Source organism: Scyliorhinus torazame, chromosome 19, assembly GCF_047496885.1.
Source record: "Scyliorhinus torazame isolate Kashiwa2021f chromosome 19, sScyTor2.1, whole genome shotgun sequence".
Classification (NCBI taxonomy): domain Eukaryota; kingdom Metazoa; phylum Chordata; class Chondrichthyes; order Carcharhiniformes; family Scyliorhinidae; genus Scyliorhinus; species Scyliorhinus torazame.
In genome coordinates this window covers 92004730-92025561 of record NC_092725.1, presented here as the reverse complement: position 1 = coordinate 92025561, position 20832 = coordinate 92004730, and the positions used below count along the sequence as shown (strand labels likewise).

Sequence of the window (20832 nt, the reverse complement as noted above, 5' to 3'; positions counted from 1 at the left end):
GGTTAGCATTGCTGCCTACGGCACTGAAGACCCGGGATTGAATCCCGGCCCAGAGTCACTATCCGTGTGGAGTTTGCACATTCTCCTCGTGTCTGCTTGGGTTTCATCCCCACAACCCAAAGATGTGCAGGTTAGGTGGATTGGCCATACTAAATTGTCCCTTAATTGGAAAAAAATAATTGGGTACTCTAAATTTATTTTTAAAAATCTAGATTGAAAAGCGGTGAGAGAACAGTCAGTATGAAGTGGCAGGGAGTTGTTTCTCTACAATCAAGGCTGTAGATCCATGAACAATCCATGAAGAAAAATCAATCAAATTATGTACATTCAAATTCTATTTTGCACTGGTATATATTACATTTTAGAACTATACTTTTTTAGAACTATACTTTAGACTAACATTTAAACTAGTTGAGCCAACAATATTCTCTATAGCCACCAGTTTCCAACAGTCAAGAAGTTGGGGTTAAATTGGAAACTGCTGGATCTGGCAGTGTTGCAGTTACATTACTGAAGTAGCAATACAAGAACGCAATTTCTAATCCATGACAAAATGTGAGTTTGAATAAAATTCCTTTATAATATCTGGAAAGAGGGTGCATGTGGCGCAGTTGTTAGCACTGGGACTGCGGCGCCCAGGACCCAGGTTTGAATCCCAGCCCTGGGTCACTGTCCGTGTGGAGTTTGCACATTCTCCCCATGTCTGCGTGGGTTTCACCCCACAACCCAAAGATGTGCAGGTTAGGTGGATTGTCCACGCTAAATTGGCCCTTAATTGGAAAAAAATAATTGGGTACTCTAAAATTTAAAAAAAATATCTGGAAATAAAAATCTTGTATCAATGAAGATGAACCTTTGTGACTGAATCTGGCTGGTTCATGAGCATTTGGAGTCATTCCACACCAACCTAGTTATCTGCTCTTTGAAGTAGCCTATCAAGCTATTTTGTTTTGTGGTGGATGATAAACATTGGCCTCGTCAGTAATGGTTATATCCAAAAAAGGGAATGAGAAAGAATTCTTACTCGGGAAATTTCCTCTTTGGCTCCAGTCCCTCATGACACAACAAATTCTCCATTTCTTGGTCTTTTTCAGCTCCAGGCAAAGCGTAACTGTTCATAAATTTATAGAGACTGCTGCTGCGGTCCTCAAACATGATCTTTTGCTCTTTACTGAAGAGTCTTGAACCAACAGGATAAAACACTTTGTGATCCATCAGAGTCTGACAAAGGCGAGCTGCCTTCAAACGTGAAATATCATTGCTGCTGAAGTAGACATTCTGCATGAGGTGACTGAGCACCACATCAACAGCATCAGCGCCAGTGAAGCAATCATTGTGCATTCTCCAATGCCATCTCTGCTGCCTCAAGTCCACCTGGGTCTGGAGGGCATGAATAATATTGTTCCAAAGCTGTGTTGCATGAAAAGGTTCCAAATGGCCTTAAAGAAAACACAATGTTACATTAAGAAAATTCCAATATTTATAAATTAACTATTTGTATTGTGCCTTATCACATCTATCCAGATAGCCCGAAGTTCACCAAATCCAGGGAATAACTTTGAAGTGCTATCACTTTTATAATAATCTTTATTGTCACAAGTAGGCTTAAATTAACATTGCAATGAAGTTACTGTGAAAATCCCCTAGTCGCCACATTCCGGTGCCTGTTTGGGTACACAAAGGGAGAATTTAGAATGCCCAATTCACCGAACAGCACGTCTTCCTGGACTTGTGGGAAGAAGCCGGAGCACCCAGAGGAAACCCATGCAGACATGGGGAGAACGTGCAGACTCCGCACAGACAGTGTCATGTGAGAGTGCCTTTAAGAAATGGGGGTTTATAAAATAGCTGTAATGGATGTACCTTTAAGAAATGGGTGTTTATCAGTGATGTCAGAGTGTGGGTGGAGCTGGGCTGTCTGTCTGCTTTTACTTTCACATTGGGCTCACAGCTACAGGGTGTGTTTTATTTTTGTTTTAGATTTGGAGAAGCTGCAGTCAGAGCAAGATGTGTAAGAATCTCTGCAAGCTTATGAATATTCATTTGGTGATTTCAAAGTGGTAACTGTTCTCAGTAGTGAAGTTAAACCTGATGTCTTTCTGTAAAAAGGATTATTTTTGTCTTATGGATGTTGCAAGGAAAGATTAAGAGTTACTTAGAGAGTACTGTATTCTTTGGGGGATTTATTGGTGTTGATAGTTGTTAAGATGCTTATTGTGGGTTTATAAAGTGTTAACTGGTTTCATAAATAAACATGGTTTTAATTTAAAAGTACTTTAGATTTCTGTTGCATCACACCTGCAGAGAGTAGGGCTGTGTGCTCCCCATAACCACAATCTATTCAAAGTTGGAGTTCACCTGACCCCATGATACACTTTGGGGTTCTCCAAACCCTGGCCCATAACACCAGTGACTGGGAATCGAACCTGGGACCCTCGAGCTGTGAAGCAACAGTGCTACTCACTGTGCTACAGTGCTGCCCTAGTTGCTGCATAAGCTCCTACAGCAGTCATTTTATGCACATTTTGTGTGTGACTCTCTCCTCCTCCCCTCCCCCCCCCCCCCCCCCAGGTATCCATCCTTCCATTAATGGAACACCATGGCTGCAATGCGCACAGGAATCACTGCAGTGACGCAACAAGGTTATTTCAGTAGCATCTTCCTCCCGACCTTGTTCTAACAACAACAATTTCCTGGGAAAACCACCACCTGCAACTTACCTCCATGCAACCCATCATCCTGATCTGGGTATATAATCACCATTCTTCTACCATTGCTTTGTCAATATTCAACTAATATCACTCTGGAAGTTCCACCATTACAAGCGTTGCAGTGATTCAAGCTCACCGTCACCTCCTTGGGGTAACAGAGAATGCAACCCAGCTTGCACCGTCACATCCAGTGAACAAACCGAAAAAACAAAATTCTGCCATGCTAAGTTATTACCTCATCACGGATGCAAAAATCAACATCTGCAACCGAGCTCTTTCAAAGGAAAATAAACCAATGCTATCCAGATTGTAAATTTTCAATTCTTCATGCATATATTTACAGCACAGAAACAGGCCATTATTTGGCCCATCTGGTTCATCCTGATGTTTATGTTCCAAACAAGCTTCTTTCAACCCTCTTCATCAAAGCTCATCAAAATATCGCCCAGTGGATGACTTCCAGTGCCGGCTATGAAGGAGTAAGTCGCACATTTGATGGCTCCCGCTCTGGTCGGACTTTTGCACCTCTCCCCCGTTTTTCTACCGGACCGGAATTGTAAAACAGATGTTAGTGGCAATTGTTTACTGAATTCCCACTTCAGTGCATGGAGAGAAGGACTAGAAGTGTTCATAAGGGCAGAAACAAAAATAGAGAAGGCTTGGGCTGTAGCTGCAACAGAAGACAGCATGGCGGAGGTTCGGACCCAGCAGTCTATGGAGCAGCTGAAGCAAGTCATTCTGGAAGGCTTTGCTACACAGAAACGTGACTGCTTGGACCCGATAAAAGAGTTGATTGAGTGGTTGGAGCATAGATTGAATGCCCAGGATCGGGCGATCCAGAAGGTGGAGAAGTCGCTGGCTGAGCAGGAGGAACATCAGACTGCTGTGGAGCTGGAGGTGGGGATGCTGAGGGACCAGCAGAGGAAGCTCCTGGAGAAGGGTGGTGGAGGACCTAGAAAATAGGTCCAGCCGGCAGAACCTAAGAATCGTTGGGCTCCCGGAGGGGTCTGAAGGAACGGAATCTGAGGCATACATCACAGACATGTTTGTGAAGCTGCTGGGGGATGGGGCATTCTTCCAGCCCTTGGAGGTGGAGAGGGCTCACACCCTCATGGGTGTGAGCGCATGGATAAGGAGCGCATTCTACAGTGGGCCAAGCAGACACGGAGCTGTAAAAGGGATAATAGCATCCTGCGGTTTACCAGGACCCGAGTGTAGAGATGGCCAGGAGGAGAGCAGGCTTCAACCAGGTCAGGTCGATCCTGCTTAAGAAAAAGGTGAAGTCTGTGCTGTTATACCCAGCCCGTCTCTGGGTCTCGCATGAGGATCAGCACTTCTACTTCGAATCGCCCGAGGACGTGTTGGACTTTGTGAAAAAGAAAGGGCTGGTGGTGCACTGAGAACTTTTGAACTTGGCTGCAACGTTCATGTTTTTGTTTTTTCTTTTTGTTTCTCTGGTTTTTGTAAAAAGTGTCTCGTTTTGCATTTCATGGAAGATGTTTGTGATGCTGTTTGCATTGATTTGGAACCAGCGGTAGAGCTGAGTGAGTTAAGGTTTTCATTTGCATTGTTAGGGGATGGAGGTGTGCTTGTTTTGATCTTGGTGTTTTTCTGTTGGGCAATTGTGGGGATTGTCTGATGTTGGAGTTTGTTTGTACGAGTGTGGGAGAGGGAACAATAGGTGGGAGACTATCTGGCGCCGGGAATGGGGCCACCAAGCTAGCTGGGCGAGCTAGCTCTCGGAGGCACAGTGCCTATGTTTGGTTTAGTAGAGGTTTTTTTAATATACAGGGTGTTGTTACGGGGGGGGGGGGGGGGGAAGAGAAAGAGAGGAGAAAGTGGTGAATGTTTTGCTGATCAGGGACGGACTTGGGCTGAGGGACAGAGAGGAGGTTGGGGATGGGGGCTGCCTGGGGATGGGCCGGTGGAGGCACGGGCTGGAGGTGGGCCTAAAAAAGGGGATGGCTGATCTGCGGAGGGGGGGGGCGTCAATGAGACCCCCAACTAGGTAGATCACCTGGAATGTTCGAGGGTTAAATGGGCCGGTCAAAAAGGCACGTGTGTTCGCACATCTTAGGGGATTGAAGGCGGATGTGGTAATGTTGCAGGAGACGCACCTTAGAATAACGGACCAGGTTAGACGGAGGAAAGGCTGGGTCGTCAGGTCTTTCACTCGGGACTAGATTCAAAGGCTAGTGGGGTCGCGATCCTGATCAATAAGCGGGTGGCATTTGAGGTGGGTAGAATAGTCTCGGACGTGGGAGGTTGGTACATTATAGTCAGTGGGAAGCTAGGGGGGGGGGGGGGTGCAGGTGGTATTAGTAAATGTGTATGCGCCAAATTGGGATGATGTGGAGTTTATAAAGAGGATGCTGGGGAAGATAGCGGACCTGGACTCGCACAGGTTGGTCAGGGGAGGGGACTTCAACATACTTATGGACCCTGGCTTGGACCCGTCAAGTTCAAAAACGGGCAGGGTGCCAGCAATGGCAAAGGCACTAAGAGGTACCAGACTAAGATGGCTGCCAAGGGTCAGGTGACTTTTGTCAATTCAACACAGATTATATTAAGCTTCCAGAAAGTTCCAACTTGAATCATCCTGGGTGGGGGACTCCTCTTGAATAGAAATACCCAGACAGCATCCCTCTGTGGAATTCATGCCTGCCATTGTTCATAGTTTACTCCAAATTCAGAACCAATGGAATTAGAGACTCCACATATCCAAAGTTACATAAGAACATGGAACAGGAGTAGGCCATCTGGCCCCTCGAGCCTGCTCCGCCATTCAATGAGATCATGGCTGATCTTTGTGGACAATTCAACAAAGGGAGAATTGCAGAAAACCTGTTGTCCACAAGTGGATGTGAAAAGCCATCGTCTAACTCCATTGTGTAGCAATAACAATCAGCTTTAAGCCAGTCTGGGTGGACAATAGCTGTTTAACGTGTGACCAAAACGGACTTCAGACACTCTGGTGATATACATCACTAAGTACACAAAGGGTTAATGTACATACACTACACCTAGCTAGACACTAGAGTGAACACCAGAGCCAGGCCAGGCACGCACAGGCATTACATCAACCTCAGTCTCTTTCCAGTGGAGACACTCTGAGTACAGACACAGGGTTGATCATTGTTATCATAACTTACACAGAGTATCACTCGTCTACCTAGTTTGTTCAATTTTCTTTTAACACTGTACAGAAAATATTTTACATGAAAAAAGGGGGATGTGGTGATATACATCACTAAGTACATAAAGGGTTAGGGTACACAACCAATGGGCAGTCACGATACACACAGAGGTGACACGACCACAGGAGGGCATGACACCAACCCATATAAAAGGACACATCTCACATGCTCAGTCTCTTTCCAGTGGAGACTCGGAGTACAGACACAGGGTCGATTGAGCATCACACCCACACCCACCATGTGGATTGTAGCAGACTGGTTAGTCTGTCTGAGTAGCTATAGAAGGATTAACAGTAGCGTCGAATCCAAGTGGGAGAAGTGTTAATAGTTTAATAAACATGTTAAAGCTATCTCCAAGTCTGAACCTTCCTTTGTCAGAGTGCACATCAAGGAAGCAGCTTATGCTACGTCAAGAGCACAACAAAACATGATTCCAGGAGTGAACTGTTAAATCCATATAGTTGCAACACAGCGAACAGTGACAACCAGCAACAGCCAGGCAAGATGATGTTCGGGATTCCGGTTCCACAATCACTCAGGTACCAAGGCAATCTCAGTGAAAACTGGCACTGGTTCAGGCAGAGATTCGACATCTACGTGGTAGCGTCCGAATTAGATGGCGTGGCGAATGCAGAAAAAATAAAGCTTTTACTTACCATCGCGGGTCCAGAAGCAGCTGAAATCTTCCAGATCTTCAAATACTCAAAGGGGCAAAACAAAAGTGATTTCCAAGCAGTCCTGTACAAATTCCAAGAATTCTGTGAGGAACATACAAGAAGAAAAGGTAAACGAGGCGCCAAAACTCACCGCGAGGTAGGCTTGCAGCAACGAACGGCAGTTTTGAATTGCAGCCATCTTGGAAAAGGTGCTGCACATGCACAGTTGCGCGAAGAGTGCACAGAACGGGAAGGTCTGTTTGCGCATGCGCGAGAAGTCGCGCATAAGCAATTGAGAACAAGGCCCCAAGTAAAGGAACAGCGATCTGCGCATGCGCAACCGCTTCCTACGCCACAAGCGTCATGACGTCAGAGGCCCCGGACCACACCCACTTAAAGGGGAAATGTCCCAAACACAGGGGAAAAAATTTGAAGCCTCAAAACTGGATTCTTTCACCTGGAACGACAGCACAATGCCGGAACTTCGATCAGTAGCTGAAAGTAACCTCTGCAGAACCCTGCAACAAGCAGTTAGCACCACCCAAAGAGATGATACAGTCCTTGAAGACTATGACTCAGACCTTGAATTCTTCTTTGAACATCGCGAGCCCAATGCCAGCTCCGACACAAAATGTAATGATATGGTCTTGGAAGATAACGACTCAGACAAAGCTTTCACCTTGGGAGGCTACCCCAGTACCAAATCCAAACCGCAACTAGACGTGTTGTACATTGACAACCCCGACGAAGAGTTCTTCGGATTTGAGGATCTTCAGCCCAGCATATATGACATCTCGACTCGTGAGTGCAGGATTATGCTGCGGCCTGACACCAAGAGACAGAGGGCGGTACAACCCCACAGAGAGCGGCCTACTGCCACACAGAGAGTGGTCCACGCACCGCGAAGGGTCCCCGACTCCACATAGAGAGTGGTCCATGCACCACAAAGGGTCCCAGCCTCCACAGAAAGCGATGAAAGCCTTCACAGCGAGCTCGTGGACAGACTCCATGATAGAAGCAACGCAAGACTCCAGAGCGCAGTCCTTGCATGAACAAGTGATGACAGTTTCCAGAGAGAATTCCACACAAGGAACGCTGTAAAACTCCACAGACGGAGTGACACAAGCCTCCACAGCGAGCTCGTGGACAGCCTCCATGATAGAAGCAATGCAAGACTCCAAAGCGCAGTTCTTGCATGAACAAGACCATGAGGGTCTAGCAACCTCCTCTGAGCAACCAGCAGCAGATAATGCAAGTCTGCCATGCTCAAGTGAACACCAGAAAGACTTTGACAGTCTGCCATGCTCATGTGTACAGCAAGCAGACTATGACACTCCACCCAGATTATTTGAGCCACCAGAAGAAGACTCTGACGGTCTACCCAGCTCAAGTGAACGACAAGAAGACACGGAGGCTCTACCCACTGTATGTGCGACAAGTGACGACGGCATCCCACTTCCCATACCAGATGTGCAACGTGACAGATCTCAGCTAGTGTGTACAGAGGCACTCGACAAGCACAGTGAGACTACTGGTGACTCCGGTGACACCATGTTACTTCAAACCTCACTCGCTCGAGCCTCTCCACAAGCAAATGCACTCGTGACTGTTTTGACTCCGTACGGGGAGCATCACGAAACTTCAGAAAATTCAAGTGAACTTAAAATGACTCCGGACATGGAGCATCAAGAAGCCAAAACTGACTCAGGTGAAACAGACCAGACTCCAGACGGGGAGCATCGACATGCCAAAACTTACTCAGGTGAAACAGACCAGACTCTAGACGGGGAGCATCCACAAGCCAAAGCTGATTCAAGTAAGCCGGACATGACTCCAGACGGGGAGCGCCGCAAACTCAGTGACGGCACGCTCAAGGAGACAGCAGACGCCACAAAGCACGCTGACACAAGTAACTGTGTGAAGGACTCGTATTATCCACAGAGTGTGGTCCTTGAGCGCAGCAAACACGGCAACAAAACCAACCACAGCAACAACAAAGACAGTAGCAAGAAGCGTACCAAAGGCAACAACGTCGACAACAAGCACAACGTCACTGGAACAACGACTGGTACGACATGGTACAACTCTGCAAATGAGGGACACTTTATGCTCAGCTCAGTAGAACGACATGCCATGGCAGGACGATGGATCTTACCAATTCACGTTTGCTGCACTACCAACAGGCAACCTGGCTTTCAAACAGATGTCATCAAGAATTACCACCACAAGCACCGAAAGAAAAAAAAAGTCCAAATCAGACAACAAAGTGAGTTGACCACTTCTTGGTTCCTTCAGCACAGGGACACTGATGGCGTTTACAATGCAATGCCACCATCAACATCACCAACCAAACAAGAAAGCCACTCAACCATAATAATTAATGAACTTTGGACTCATGCAAATGATTTGGACTTATTGTTTAATGATCACTGTTATCATAACTTGGACAGAGTATCAGTCATCTACCTAGTTTGTTCAATTTTCTTTAACACTGTACAGAAAATATGTAACATGAAAAAAGGGGGATGTGGTGATATACATCACTAAGTACACAAAGGGTTAATGTACATACACTACACCTAGCTAGACACTAGAGGGAACACCAGAGACATGACACAGTCAACCGATAGGTCACTAAGATAGGACACGACCAATGGGCAGTCACGATACACACGGAGGTGATTCTACCACAGGAGGGCATTACACCAACCCATATAAAAAGGACACATCTCACATGCTCAGTCTCTTTCCAGTGGAGACTCGGAGTACAGACACAGGGTTGATTGAGCATCACACCCACCATGTGGATTGTAGCAGACTGGTTAGTCTGTCTGAGTAGCTATAGAAGGATTAACAGTAGCGTTGAATCCAAGTAGGAGAATTGTTAATAGTTTAATAAACGTGTTAAAGCTATCAGAGTGCACATCAAGGAAGCAGCTTATGCTACGTCAAGAGCATAACAAAACAGACACCAAAATCCTTTATTATCTCCAAGGCCCAGAAATACCTCGGCAGTCTGCAAAAAGCACTGCTGCATACCATCAGCTGCAGTCCAAGGCACTAAAACGGAAGTCTTTTTCAACTTGGAGGCGGCCACATCTTAGAAAGCCTGTCTCAATCCTTAATCCAAGAACACATGTAACGAAATTAGACCTCCTGATACGAATACCACAAATATTTGGATATTCATCGCTGAGAGGGGATCCTGCAATAATCCCAATATCCAACTATTCAAACGCATCAAAACTGCAATTCAAGAGTGGAAAAGACTTCCATTTTTACCAGGCCCGCATATGTTCTGCGACAATTGGACAAGCACATGAACTAAGAACTATTATTTACAACTTGTACAATTATACTATTCTTCCGAGCTGTATTCTACAAGTGTGTATGTCTTCTGAATTTCTTCTGAATTCCTATTGCACGTTTTTGGTCACAGTTCTGATCTTCCCCACAAATGGAAAGACCATCTTTGTATGTACCTGGGCAGCGCCATGGTGCAGTGGTTAGCACTGCAGCCTCACAGTGCCAAGGTCCCAGGTTCAATCCTGGCTCTGGGTCACCTTCCGTGTGGAGTTTACACATTCTCCTTGTGTTTGCGTGGATTTCGCCCCCATAACCCAAAGATGTGCAGGGTAGGTGGATTGGCCACACTAAATTGCCCCTTAATTGGAAAAAATTAATTGAGCACTCTAGATTTATAGAAAAAAAACGTTTGCATGTACGTTATCAAAGCCTTCGACAATTTTGATGTGAAGGTGCTCCCTCAGTACTGTTCAGGAGGGACTTGCAGGACTTTGATCCTGCTATAGTGCAGGGACCATCTTCATTTGCAAACAATGCAACAAGCTAAAATTACACTGTGAAATATGTAATCTTAAAAACAAATTAATTGCAAGTTGCGTTGTGCAGTGCAAGTCTTTGCAGCTCAAAACAAGCCAAGTTCATGAAATATATACTTTTGCATCTCATGCAAAGAAATGCTTGAAGTTCAGTCAGTTTAATAAATAGATTTGTCCCCAAAATTTCCAGGACTCTTGAAAAGAAATTGCTGTGTTGCACTACTTTGATGTGGGCAGTTAGTTCTTAATGGAAACTGTGGAAATGAGCTTCAAATATTCTTAAAATTAAATTGAAAAACCCAAATTGAAGTGTCAGTGTAACCTGTGTGAAGTGGTTTCAGTCTCAGTTACATTTTGAATAATCATGCACTCTCACTCTTCAAAAAGTGTAATCATCACTGTTTTAAGACATTCAGCACAATATACACATTATATCAAACTTCTCTATAATTCACTTCGTAATTAGTTTTAACCAAGCACACAGAATTTGATATTCTTAAACTAAGGATCCTGTGGGTGGAGTAAATTCCTGGGGATCAGATCAACCACAATCTATACTACTTGCAAGATACTTTAGTCAGTGGAATCTGTTGTGCTGCCTTTTGCAAGAAATTGGGAGAAAATAAAAGACCAATAAAAATCCCAATCTATCATTTCAATGGTGAGCTTTTGGAACTGGACATGGCAATTACTGCTCAGTATTAGCTGAAGCCAGGCAGTTCTGTCAACATTACCAATAAGGGCAACACGGTGGCGCAGTGGGTTAGCCCTGCTACGTCATGGCGCCGAGGTCCCAGGTTCGATCCTGGCTCTGGGTCACTACCCGTGTGGAGTTAGCACATTCTCCCCGTGTTTGCGTGGGTTTCGCCCCCACAACCCAAAAATGTGCAGGCTAGGTGGATTGGCCATGCTAAATTGCCCCTTAATTGGAAAAAATGAATTGGGTACTCTAAATTTTTTAATTTTTTTTTTTTTTTTTTTAAAAACATTACCAATGATGATGGATAAGGCATTGAAGTTAAGGTTTCGGAACTATAAAGCAGATTCAGCTTGAAACTTTCCCAAAGACTAAAACAATTATCTGTCTCAGTAAATGGATAATCACCTCACATCCATTGTATTCCTTCCAGACATCTGGCAGGAATTATCTGAACCAGACCCAGATCTTGGATTTTTGAACACAAAAGGTGAAGAATACAAATTAGATAGCCAAGGCTTCTAAATATAATGTTGATGGGTTACATTTTTCCAGATTAAGAGAATGCAGGAAGGTGCTTAGGAACACAAGAACATTCAGTCCGCCACATCTTCTCCATCATTCAATCTTTTTAAATTCAGACATGGGATGCAAGCCCAATATTTATTGCTCATCCCGAATTGCCCTCAAACCTTGAGCCACTGCAGTCAATGTGATGCAAGTTAGTCAGCGTGTTCCAAGATTTTGACCCAGCAACAGTGAAGGAATGGGGAGTGACTTGGAAAAGAATTCCAGTTGGTGTTCCTATAGACACCAGGTGGTGGTGTCTGCTGCCCTTGTCCTTCTAGATGGCAGTGGGTTTGGAAAGTGCCATCAAAGGATTCTTGGTGAGTTCCTGCAGTGCAGCTTGTAGATGGTACACACTGCTGCCACTGTGCATTAGTGGAGGGAGTGAATGTTTGTGATGGGGTACCAATCAAGCAGGCAACATCAGGTCTGCTCAATGCCACTTTCCTGCACTAGCCCCATATTCCTCGATATTGTTCGTATCCAAGAACCAACCTATTTCTGTCTTTAATATGCTCAATGATTGAGGCTCCACAACCTCAGTGAAGAAACTCCTTCTCATCTTGGTCCTAACTGCCCCTTATTCGAAGACTTTTCTTTTGTTCCAGGCTTGCCAGCCAGAAGAAATATCCTGTCCATATCTACATTGTCACAGCCTGCAAGAATTCTCCAAGCTTCAATGAGATCACCTCTCATTCTTTTAAGTTAAAGGCAACCTGATGTGGCAGAGCATTGGGGAATTTATCAATGTTGTATTATTGTGTTGTGACTCCAGGTCAAGTGGGGTTGGAATTGACCACGCACTAGCCCAGGGTGTCGTACCAAAATACACAAATACAGAAAGCACTCAGATAATATACGGGAGCGAGGAGCACTTGAACTCCAGAAAATCTCTACAAGCAGGAGCCAAGATTTGTAACAATGCTTTGTGGTTTATCCTCAAATTATATCAAAGAATGGCAGACTGTGGGAAAGATGGCATAACAGATGAAAGACAGAATTTGGAGGATTTGATACCGGAAATACATTGGTTTCAGTCAAGTGGCATTAAAGGCTTGTGCATTGCAACGGGCTGGTGCTTGATAAAGATCATATAATCCTTACAGTGCAGGCCATTCGGCCCATCGAGGCTGCTCCAGCCCTCGGAAAGAGTACCCTACGTAAGCTCACACCTCCACCCTATCCCCACCCAACCTTTTTGACACATTCTCCCCGTGTTTGCGTCTAAAGATGTGCAAGGTAGATGGATTGGCCACACTAAATCACCCCTTAATTGGAAAAATGAATTGGGCACTCTAAATTAAAATCTAAATTCTTTGGACTGCGGGAGGAAACCAGAGCACCCGGAGACCAGAGCACCCGGAGGAAACCCAAGCACACACGGGGATAAAGTGCAAACTCCCAGAGTCATCCGAGGCCGTAAATCAACCCGGGTCCCTGGTGCTGGGGGGGGGGTAAGGGGCTGGTGCTGGGGGGGGGTAAGGGGCTGGTGCTGGGGGGGGGTAAGGGGCTGGTGCTGGGGGGGGGTAAGGGGCTGGTGCTGGGGGGGGGTAAGGGGCTGGTGCTGGGGGGGGGTAAGGGGCTGGTGCTGGGGGGGGGTAAGGGGCTGGTGCTGGGGGGGGGTAAGGGGCTGGTGCTGGGGGGGGGTAAGGGGCTGGTGCTGGGGGGGGGTAAGGGGCTGGTGCTGGGGGGGGGTAAGGGGCTGGTGCTGGGGGGGGTAAGGGGCTGGTGCTGGGGGGGGTAAGGGGCTGGTGCTGGGGGGGGGTAAGGGGCTGGTGCTGGGGGGGGGTAAGGGGCTGGTGCTGGGGGGGGGTAAGGGGCTGGTGCTGGGGGGGGGTAAGGGGCTGGTGCTGGGGGGGGGTAAGGGGCTGGTGCTGGGGGGGGGTAAGGGGCTGGTGCTGGGGGGGGGTAAGGGGCTGGTGCTGGGGGGGGGTAAGGGGCTGGTGCTGGGGGGGGGTAAGGGGCTGGTGCTGGGGGGGGGTAAGGGGCTGGTGCTGGGGGGGGGTAAGGGGCTGGTGCTGGGGGGGGGTAAGGGGCTGGTGCTGGGGGGGGGTAAGGGGCTGGTGCTGGGGGGGGGTAAGGGGCTGGTGCTGGGGGGGGGTAAGGGGCTGGTGCTGGGGGGGGGTAAGGGGCTGGTGCTGGGGGGGGTAAGGGGCTGGTGCTGGGGGGGGTAAGGGGCTGGTGCTGGGGGGGGGTAAGGGGCTGGTGCTGGGGGGGGGTAAGGGGCTGGTGCTGGGGGGGGGTAAGGGGCTGGTGCTGGGGGGGGGTAAGGGGCTGGTGCTGGGGGGGGGTAAGGGGCTGGTGCTGGGGGGGGTAAGGGGCTGGTGCTGGGGGGGGTAAGGGGCTGGTGCTGGGGGGGGGTAAGGGGCTGGTGCTGGGGGGGGGTAAGGGGCTGGTGCTGGGGGGGGGTAAGGGGCTGGTGCTGGGGGGGGTAAGGGGCTGGTGCTGGGGGGGTAAGGGGCTGGTGCTGGGGGGGTAAGGGGCTGGTGCTGGGGGGGTAAGGGGCTGGTGCTGGGGGGGTAAGGGGCTGGTGCTGGGGGGGTAAGGGGCTGGTGCTGGGGGGGTAAGGGGCTGGTGCTGGGGGGGTAAGGGGCTGGTGCTGGGGGGGTAAGGGGCTGGTGCTGGGGGGGTAAGGGGCTGGTGCTGGGGGGGTAAGGGGCTGGTGCTGGGGGGGTAAGGGGCTGGTGCTGGGGGGGTAAGGGGCTGGTGCTGGGGGGGTAAGGGGCTGGTGCTGGGGGGGTAAGGGGCTGGTGCTGGGGGGGTAAGGGGCTGGTGCTGGGGGGGTAAGGGGCTGGTGCTGGGGGGGTAAGGGGCTGGTGCTGGGGGGGTAAGGGGCTGGTGCTGGGGGGGTAAGGGGCTGGTGCTGGGGGGGTAAGGGGCTGGTGCTGGGGGGGTAAGGGGCTGGTGCTGGGGGGGTAAGGGGCTGGTGCTGGGGGGGTAAGGGGCTGGTGCTGGGGGGGTAAGGGGCTGGTGCTGGGGGGGTAAGGGGCTGGTGCTGGGGGGGTAAGGGGCTGGTGCTGGGGGGGTAAGGGGCTGGTGCTGGGGGGGTAAGGGGCTGGTGCTGGGGGGGTAAGGGGCTGGTGCTGGGGGGGTAAGGGGCTGGTGCTGGGGGGGTAAGGGGCTGGTGCTGGGGGGGTAAGGGGCTGGTGCTGGGGGGGTAAGGGGCTGGTGCTGGGGGGGTAAGGGGCTGGTGCTGGGGGGGTAAGGGGCTGGTGCTGGGGGGGTAAGGGGCTGGTGCTGGGGGGGTAAGGGGCTGGTGCTGGGGGGGTAAGGGGCTGGTGCTGGGGGGGTAAGGGGCTGGTGCTGGGGGGGTAAGGGGCTGGTGCTGGGGGGGTAAGGGGCTGGTGCTGGGGGGGTAAGGGGCTGGTGCTGGGGGGGTAAGGGGCTGGTGCTGGGGGGGTAAGGGGCTGGTGCTGGGGGGGTAAGGGGCTGGTGCTGGGGGGGTAAGGGGCTGGTGCTGGGGGGGTAAGGGGCTGGTGCTGGGGGGGTAAGGGGCTGGTGCTGGGGGGGTAAGGGGCTGGTGCTGGGGGGGTAAGGGGCTGGTGCTGGGGGGGTAAGGGGCTGGTGCTGGGGGGGTAAGGGGCTGGTGCTGGGGGGGTAAGGGGCTGGTGCTGGGGGGGTAAGGGGCTGGTGCTGGGGGGGTAAGGGGCTGGTGCTGGGGGGGTAAGGGGCTGGTGCTGGGGGGGTAAGGGGCTGGTGCTGGGGGGGTAAGGGGCTGGTGCTGGGGGGGTAAGGGGCTGGTGCTGGGGGGGTAAGGGGCTGGTGCTGGGGGGGTAAGGGGCTGGTGCTGGGGGGGTAAGGGGCTGGTGCTGGGGGGGTAAGGGGCTGGTGCTGGGGGGGTAAGGGGCTGGTGCTGGGGGGGTAAGGGGCTGGTGCTGGGGGGGTAAGGGGCTGGTGCTGGGGGGGTAAGGGGCTGGTGCTGGGGGGGTAAGGGGCTGGTGCTGGGGGGGTAAGGGGCTGGTGCTGGGGGGGTAAGGGGCTGGTGCTGGGGGGGTAAGGGGCTGGTGCTGGGGGGGTAAGGGGCTGGTGCTGGGGGGGTAAGGGGCTGGTGCTGGGGGGGTAAGGGGCTGGTGCTGGGGGGGTAAGGGGCTGGTGCTGGGGGGGTAAGGGGCTGGTGCTGGGGGGGTAAGGGGCTGGTGCTGGGGGGGTAAGGGGCTGGTGCTGGGGGGGTAAGGGGCTGGTGCTGGGGGGGTAAGGGGCTGGTGCTGGGGGGGTAAGGGGCTGGTGCTGGGGGGGTAAGGGGCTGGTGCTGGGGGGGTAAGGGGCTGGTGCTGGGGGGGTAAGGGGCTGGTGCTGGGGGGGTAAGGGGCTGGTGCTGGGGGGGTAAGGGGCTGGTGCTGGGGGGGTAAGGGGCTGGTGCTGGGGGGGTAAGGGGCTGGTGCTGGGGGGGTAAGGGGCTGGTGCTGGGGGGGTAAGGGGCTGGTGCTGGGGGGGTAAGGGGCTGGTGCTGGGGGGGTAAGGGGCTGGTGCTGGGGGGGTAAGGGGCTGGTGCTGGGGGGGTAAGGGGCTGGTGCTGGGGGGGCAAGGGGCTGGTGCTGGGGGGGCAAGGGGCTGGTGCTGGGGGGGCAAGGGGCTGGTGCTGGGGGGGCAAGGGGCTGGTGCTGGGGGGGCAAGGGGCTGGTGCTGGGGGGGCAAGGGGCTGGTGCTGGGGGGGCAAGGGGCTGGTGCTGGGGGGGCAAGGGGCTGGTGCTGGGGGGGCAAGGGGCTGGTGCTGGGGGGGCAAGGGGCTGGTGCTGGGGGGGCAAGGGGCTGGTGGGGCAAGGGGCTGGTGCTGGGGGGGCAAGGGGCTGGTGCTGGGGGGGCAAGGGGCTGGTGCTGGGGGGGCAAGGGGCTGGTGCTGGGGGGGCAAGGGGCTGGTGCTGGGGGGGCAAGGGGCTGGTGCTGGGGGGGCAAGGGGCTGGTGCTGGGGGGGCAAGGGGCTGGTGCTGGGGGGGCAAGGGGCTGGTGCTGGGGGGGCAAGGGGCTGGTGCTGGGGGGGCAAGGGGCTGGTGCTGGGGGGGCAAGGGGCTGGTGCTGGGGGGGCAAGGGGCTGGTGCTGGGGGGGCAAGGGGCTGGTGCTGGGGGGGCAAGGGGCTGGTGCTGGGGGGGCAAGGGGCTGGTCCTGGGGGGGGGTAAGGGGCTGGTGCTGGGGGGGGGGTAAGGGGCTGGTGCTGGGGGGGGGGGTAAGGGGCTGGTGCTGGGGGGGGGGGTAAGGGGCTGGTGCTGGGGGGGGGGGTAAGGGGCTGGTGGGGGGATAAAGGGTCGGTGGGGGGGGGTTAGGGGCCCGTGGGGGGGGGGTAAGGGGCTGGTGGGGGAGGAGGGGTAGGGGGCCGGTGGGAGAGGAGGGGTAGGGGGCCGGTGGGAGGAGATCAGGGGCCGATGGGGGGGTGTAGGGTGGGAAGAGGAGCGATAAGGAGCCGGGGGGGGGGGGGGGGGGGGGAGAGAAAGAAAGAGACAAGGGGCCGGGAGGGGGGAGAGATAAGGGGCCGGGGGGGGGGGGGGCGAGAGAAAGAAAGAGATAAGGGGCCGGGGAGGGGGGGGAAGAGAAAGAGATAAGGGGCCGGGGAGGGGGGGGGGGGGGAGAGAAAGAAAGAGATAAGGGGCCGGGGAGGGGGGGGGGGGAAAGAGAAAGAGAGAGATAAGGGGCCGGGGAGGGGGGGAAGAGATAAGGGGCCGGGGAGGGGGGGGGGGGGAGAGAAAGAAAGAGATAAGGGGCCGGGGAGGGGGGGGGGGGAAAGAGAAAGAAAGAGATAAGGGGCCGGGGAGGGGGGGGGGGGGAAAGAGAAAGAGAGAGATAAGGGGCCGGGGAGGGGGGGGGAAGAGATAAGGGGCCGGGGAGGGGGGAAGAGATAAGGGGCCGGGGAGGGGGGAAGAGATAAGGGGCCGGGGAGGGGGGAAGAGATAAGGGGCCGGGGAGGGGGGAAGAGATAAGGGGCCGGGGAGGGGGGAAGAGATAAGGGGCCGGGGAGGGGGGAAGAGATAAGGGGCCGGGGAGGGGGGAAGAGATAAGGGGCCGGGGAGGGGGGAAGAGATAAGGGGCCGGGGAGGGGGGAAGAGATAAGGGGCCGGGGAGGGGGGAAGAGATAAGGGGCCGGGGAGGGGGGAAGAGATAAGGGGCCGGGGAGGGGGGAAGAGATAAGGGGCCGGGGAGGGGGGAAGAGATAAGGGGCCGGGGAGGGGGGAAGAGATAAGGGGCCGGGGAGGGGGGAAGAGATAAGGGGCCGGGGAGGGGGGAAGAGATAAGGGGCCGGGGAGGGGGGGAAGAGATAAGGGGCCGGGGAGGGGGGAAGAGATAAGGGGCCGGGGAGGGGGGAAGAAATAAGGGGCCGGGGAGGGGGGAAGAGATAAGGGGCCGGGGAGGGGGGAGAGATGGTAAGGGGCCGGGGGGGGGGGGGGGGGGGGGGGGGGGGGGGAGGGTAAGGGGCCGGGGAGGGGGGAGAGATGGTAAGGGGCCGGGGGGGGGGGGAGAGGGTAAGGGGCCGGGGGGGGGGGGGGGGGAGAGGGTAAGGGGCCGGGGGGGGGAGAGGGTAAGGGGCCGGGGGGGGGGGGGAAGAGGGTAAGGGGCCGGGGGGGGGGGGGGGAGAGGGTAAGGGGCCGGGGGGGGGGGGGGGGGGGGGAGGGTAAGGGGCCGGGGGGGGGGGGGGGAGGGAGAGGGTAAGGGGCCGGGGGGGGGGGGGGGGGGAGAGGGTAAGGGGCCGGGGGGGGGGGGGGGAGAGGGTAAGGGGCCGGGGGGGGGGGGGGGGGGGAGAGGGTAAGGGGCCGGGGGGGGGGGGGGGGGAGAGAGGGTAAGGGGCCGGGGGGGGGGGGGGGGGGAGAGAGGGTAAGGGGCCGGGGGGGGGGGGGGAGAGGGTAAGGGGCCGGGGGGGGGGGGGGAGAGGGTAAGGGACCGGGGGGGGGGGGGGGGGGAGGGTAAGGGGCCGGGGGGGGGGGAGGGTAAGGGGCCGGGGGGGGGGGAAGAGAGAGGGTAAGGGGCCGGGGGGGGGGGGGGGGGGGAAAGAGGGTAAGGGGCCGACAGGGGGGGGGGGGGGAAGGGGCCGACAGGGGGGGGGGGGAAGGGGCCGACAGGGGGGGGGGGGAAGGGGCCGACAGGGGGGGGGGGGGGGAAGGGGCCGACAGGGGGGGGGGGGGGGAAGGGGCCGACAGGGGGGGGGGGGGGAAGGGGCCGACAGGGGGGGGGGGGGGAAGGGGCCGACAGGGGGGGGGGGAAAGGGGCCGACAGGGGGGGGGGAGAAGGGGCCGACAGGGGGGGGGGGGGGGAGAAGGGGCCGACAGGGGGGGGGGGGGAGAAGGGGCCGACAGGGGGGGGGGGGGGAGAAGGGGCCGACAGGGGGGGGGGGGGGGAAGGGGCCGACAGGGGGGGGGGGGGGGAAGGGGCCGACAGGGGGGGGGGGGAGAAGGGGCCGACAGGGGGGGGGGAAGGGGCCGACAAGGGGGGGGGGGGGGAAGGGGCCGACAAGGGGGGGGGGGGGGAAGGGGCCGACAAGGGGGGGGGGGGGGGGAAGGGGCCGACAGGGGGGGGGGGAAGAGGGGCCGACAGGGGGGGGGGGGAGAAGGGGCCGAAAGGGGGGGGGGGGGGAAGGGGCCGACAGGGGGGGGGGGGAAGGGGCCGACAGGGGGGGGGGGGGAAGGGGCCGACAGGGGGGGGGGGGGGGAAGGGGCCGACAAGGGGGGGGGGGAAGAGGGGCCGACAGGGGGGGGGGGAAGAGGGGCCGACAGGGGGGGGGGGAGAAGGGGCCGAAAGGGGGGGGGGGGGGGGGGAAGGGGCCGAAAGGGGGGGGGGGGAAGGGGCCGACGGGGGGGGGGGGGAAGGGGCCGACAGGGGGGGGGGGAAGAGGCCGACAGGGGGGGGGGGGAAGGGGCCGACAGGGGGGGGGGGGGGAGGGGCCGACAGGGGGGGGGGGGGGGAAGGGGCCGACAGGGGGGGGGGGGGGGAAAAGGGGCCGACAGGGGGGGGGGGAAAGGGGCCGACAGGGGGGGGGGGGGAAAGGGGCCGACAGGGGGGGGGGGGGAAAGGGGCCGACAGGGGGGGGGGGGAAGGGGCCGACAGGGGGGGGGGGGGAAGGGGCCGACAGGGGGGGGGGGGGGGAAGGGGCCGACAGGGGGGGGGGGGGGAAGGGGCCGACAGGGGGGGGGGGGGGGGGAAGGGGCCGACAGGGGGGGGGGGGGGAAGGGGCCGACAGGGGGGGGGGGGGGGAAGGGGCCGACAGGGGGGGGGGGGGGGGAAGGGGCCGACAGGGGGGGGGGGGGGGGGAAGGGGCCGACAAGGGGGGGGGGGGGAAGGGGCCGACAGGGGGGGGGGGGGGAAGGGGCCGACAGGGGGGGGGGGGGGGAAGGGGCCGACAGGGGGGGGGGGGGGAAGGGGCCGACAGGGGGGGGTACGGGCCGACAAGTGGGGGGGGGGGTAAGGGGTCGGGGGGTAGGGGTCGGGGGGTAAGGGGCCGGGGGGGGGGGGGGGAGGGTAAGGGCCGACGGGAGTTGAAGACATTGTAGTTTCGGTAGCTTGGACAGAATTTTTGCATCCCACCCAATTCACCCGGGAACTGTTGCCGGCACCGCCGGCTGCAGGAGCGGCTTCCCACCTCTAGCCCTTGCTCCTCAGTACCTGGCCTTCTCCTCAGGGAACTCCCGCTCCCCAACCGCCGAAACCGGGGAGTTAAATTCAGCGCCATTCGCGGCCGACTTCACCGCAGACACGCCCCTCCTGTGAACGTCACTGCAGACACGCCCCTCCTGTTAACGTCACGGCAGACACTCCCATTCCCAGAGGCTGACCTCAGCTGGTGGCCCCTCTCTGAGTGTCTCAGGCAGCAATCTGAGTGAGGGGTCTTGGTGACCCACGGGGGGCTTTGAATGACCAATGCACATGAACACATTAACATTCGAAATTGGAGAATTAGGCCATTTGGCCCCTCGAGCCTAATCTGCCATTCAATTAGATCGAGGCTGTTCTATTTGTGTTGTGTTCCACATTCCTATCTATCCCAATAATCTTTGAGTCCGTCGCCTAGCAAGAATCTATCTAACTCCCCCTTAAAAATATTAATGACCCTGTGTCCACCATCTTTTGACACAGTGAGTTCCAAAGTTGCACAACCCTCAGAAAAATAATAATCCCCCTCATCTCTATCTTGAAAGGGTGACCTCCAATTCAACCTTTTTAAAGAAGTGCTCCCTCATTCTGGA

The 20832-nt window shown here is 55.7% G+C and overlaps 1 protein-coding gene across 8 annotated transcripts in view; it reads right to left on the bottom strand.

Annotated features, from left to right (window-relative positions):
* The window catches only part of depdc4 (DEP domain containing 4), a 132735-nt gene that overhangs the window by 24768 nt on the left and 87135 nt on the right, over positions 1-20832 (bottom strand). For 4 of the 8 annotated variants that reach the window (XM_072484749.1, XM_072484750.1, XM_072484756.1 and 1 more), the window contains exons 1-2: positions 20252-20363; positions 1025-1439 (exon numbers count right to left, since the gene is read on the bottom strand). In XM_072484749.1, coding sequence (XP_072340850.1) covers positions 1025-1439; positions 20252-20318 — 482 coding nt within the window. In that variant the 5' untranslated portion in view covers positions 20319-20363. Of the gene's footprint in view, positions 1-1024; positions 1440-6564; positions 6667-11511; positions 11532-20228; positions 20364-20832 lie in introns of those variants that run through there. The other 4 variants (XM_072484751.1, XM_072484752.1, XM_072484754.1 and 1 more) reach the window with 4 other exon arrangements.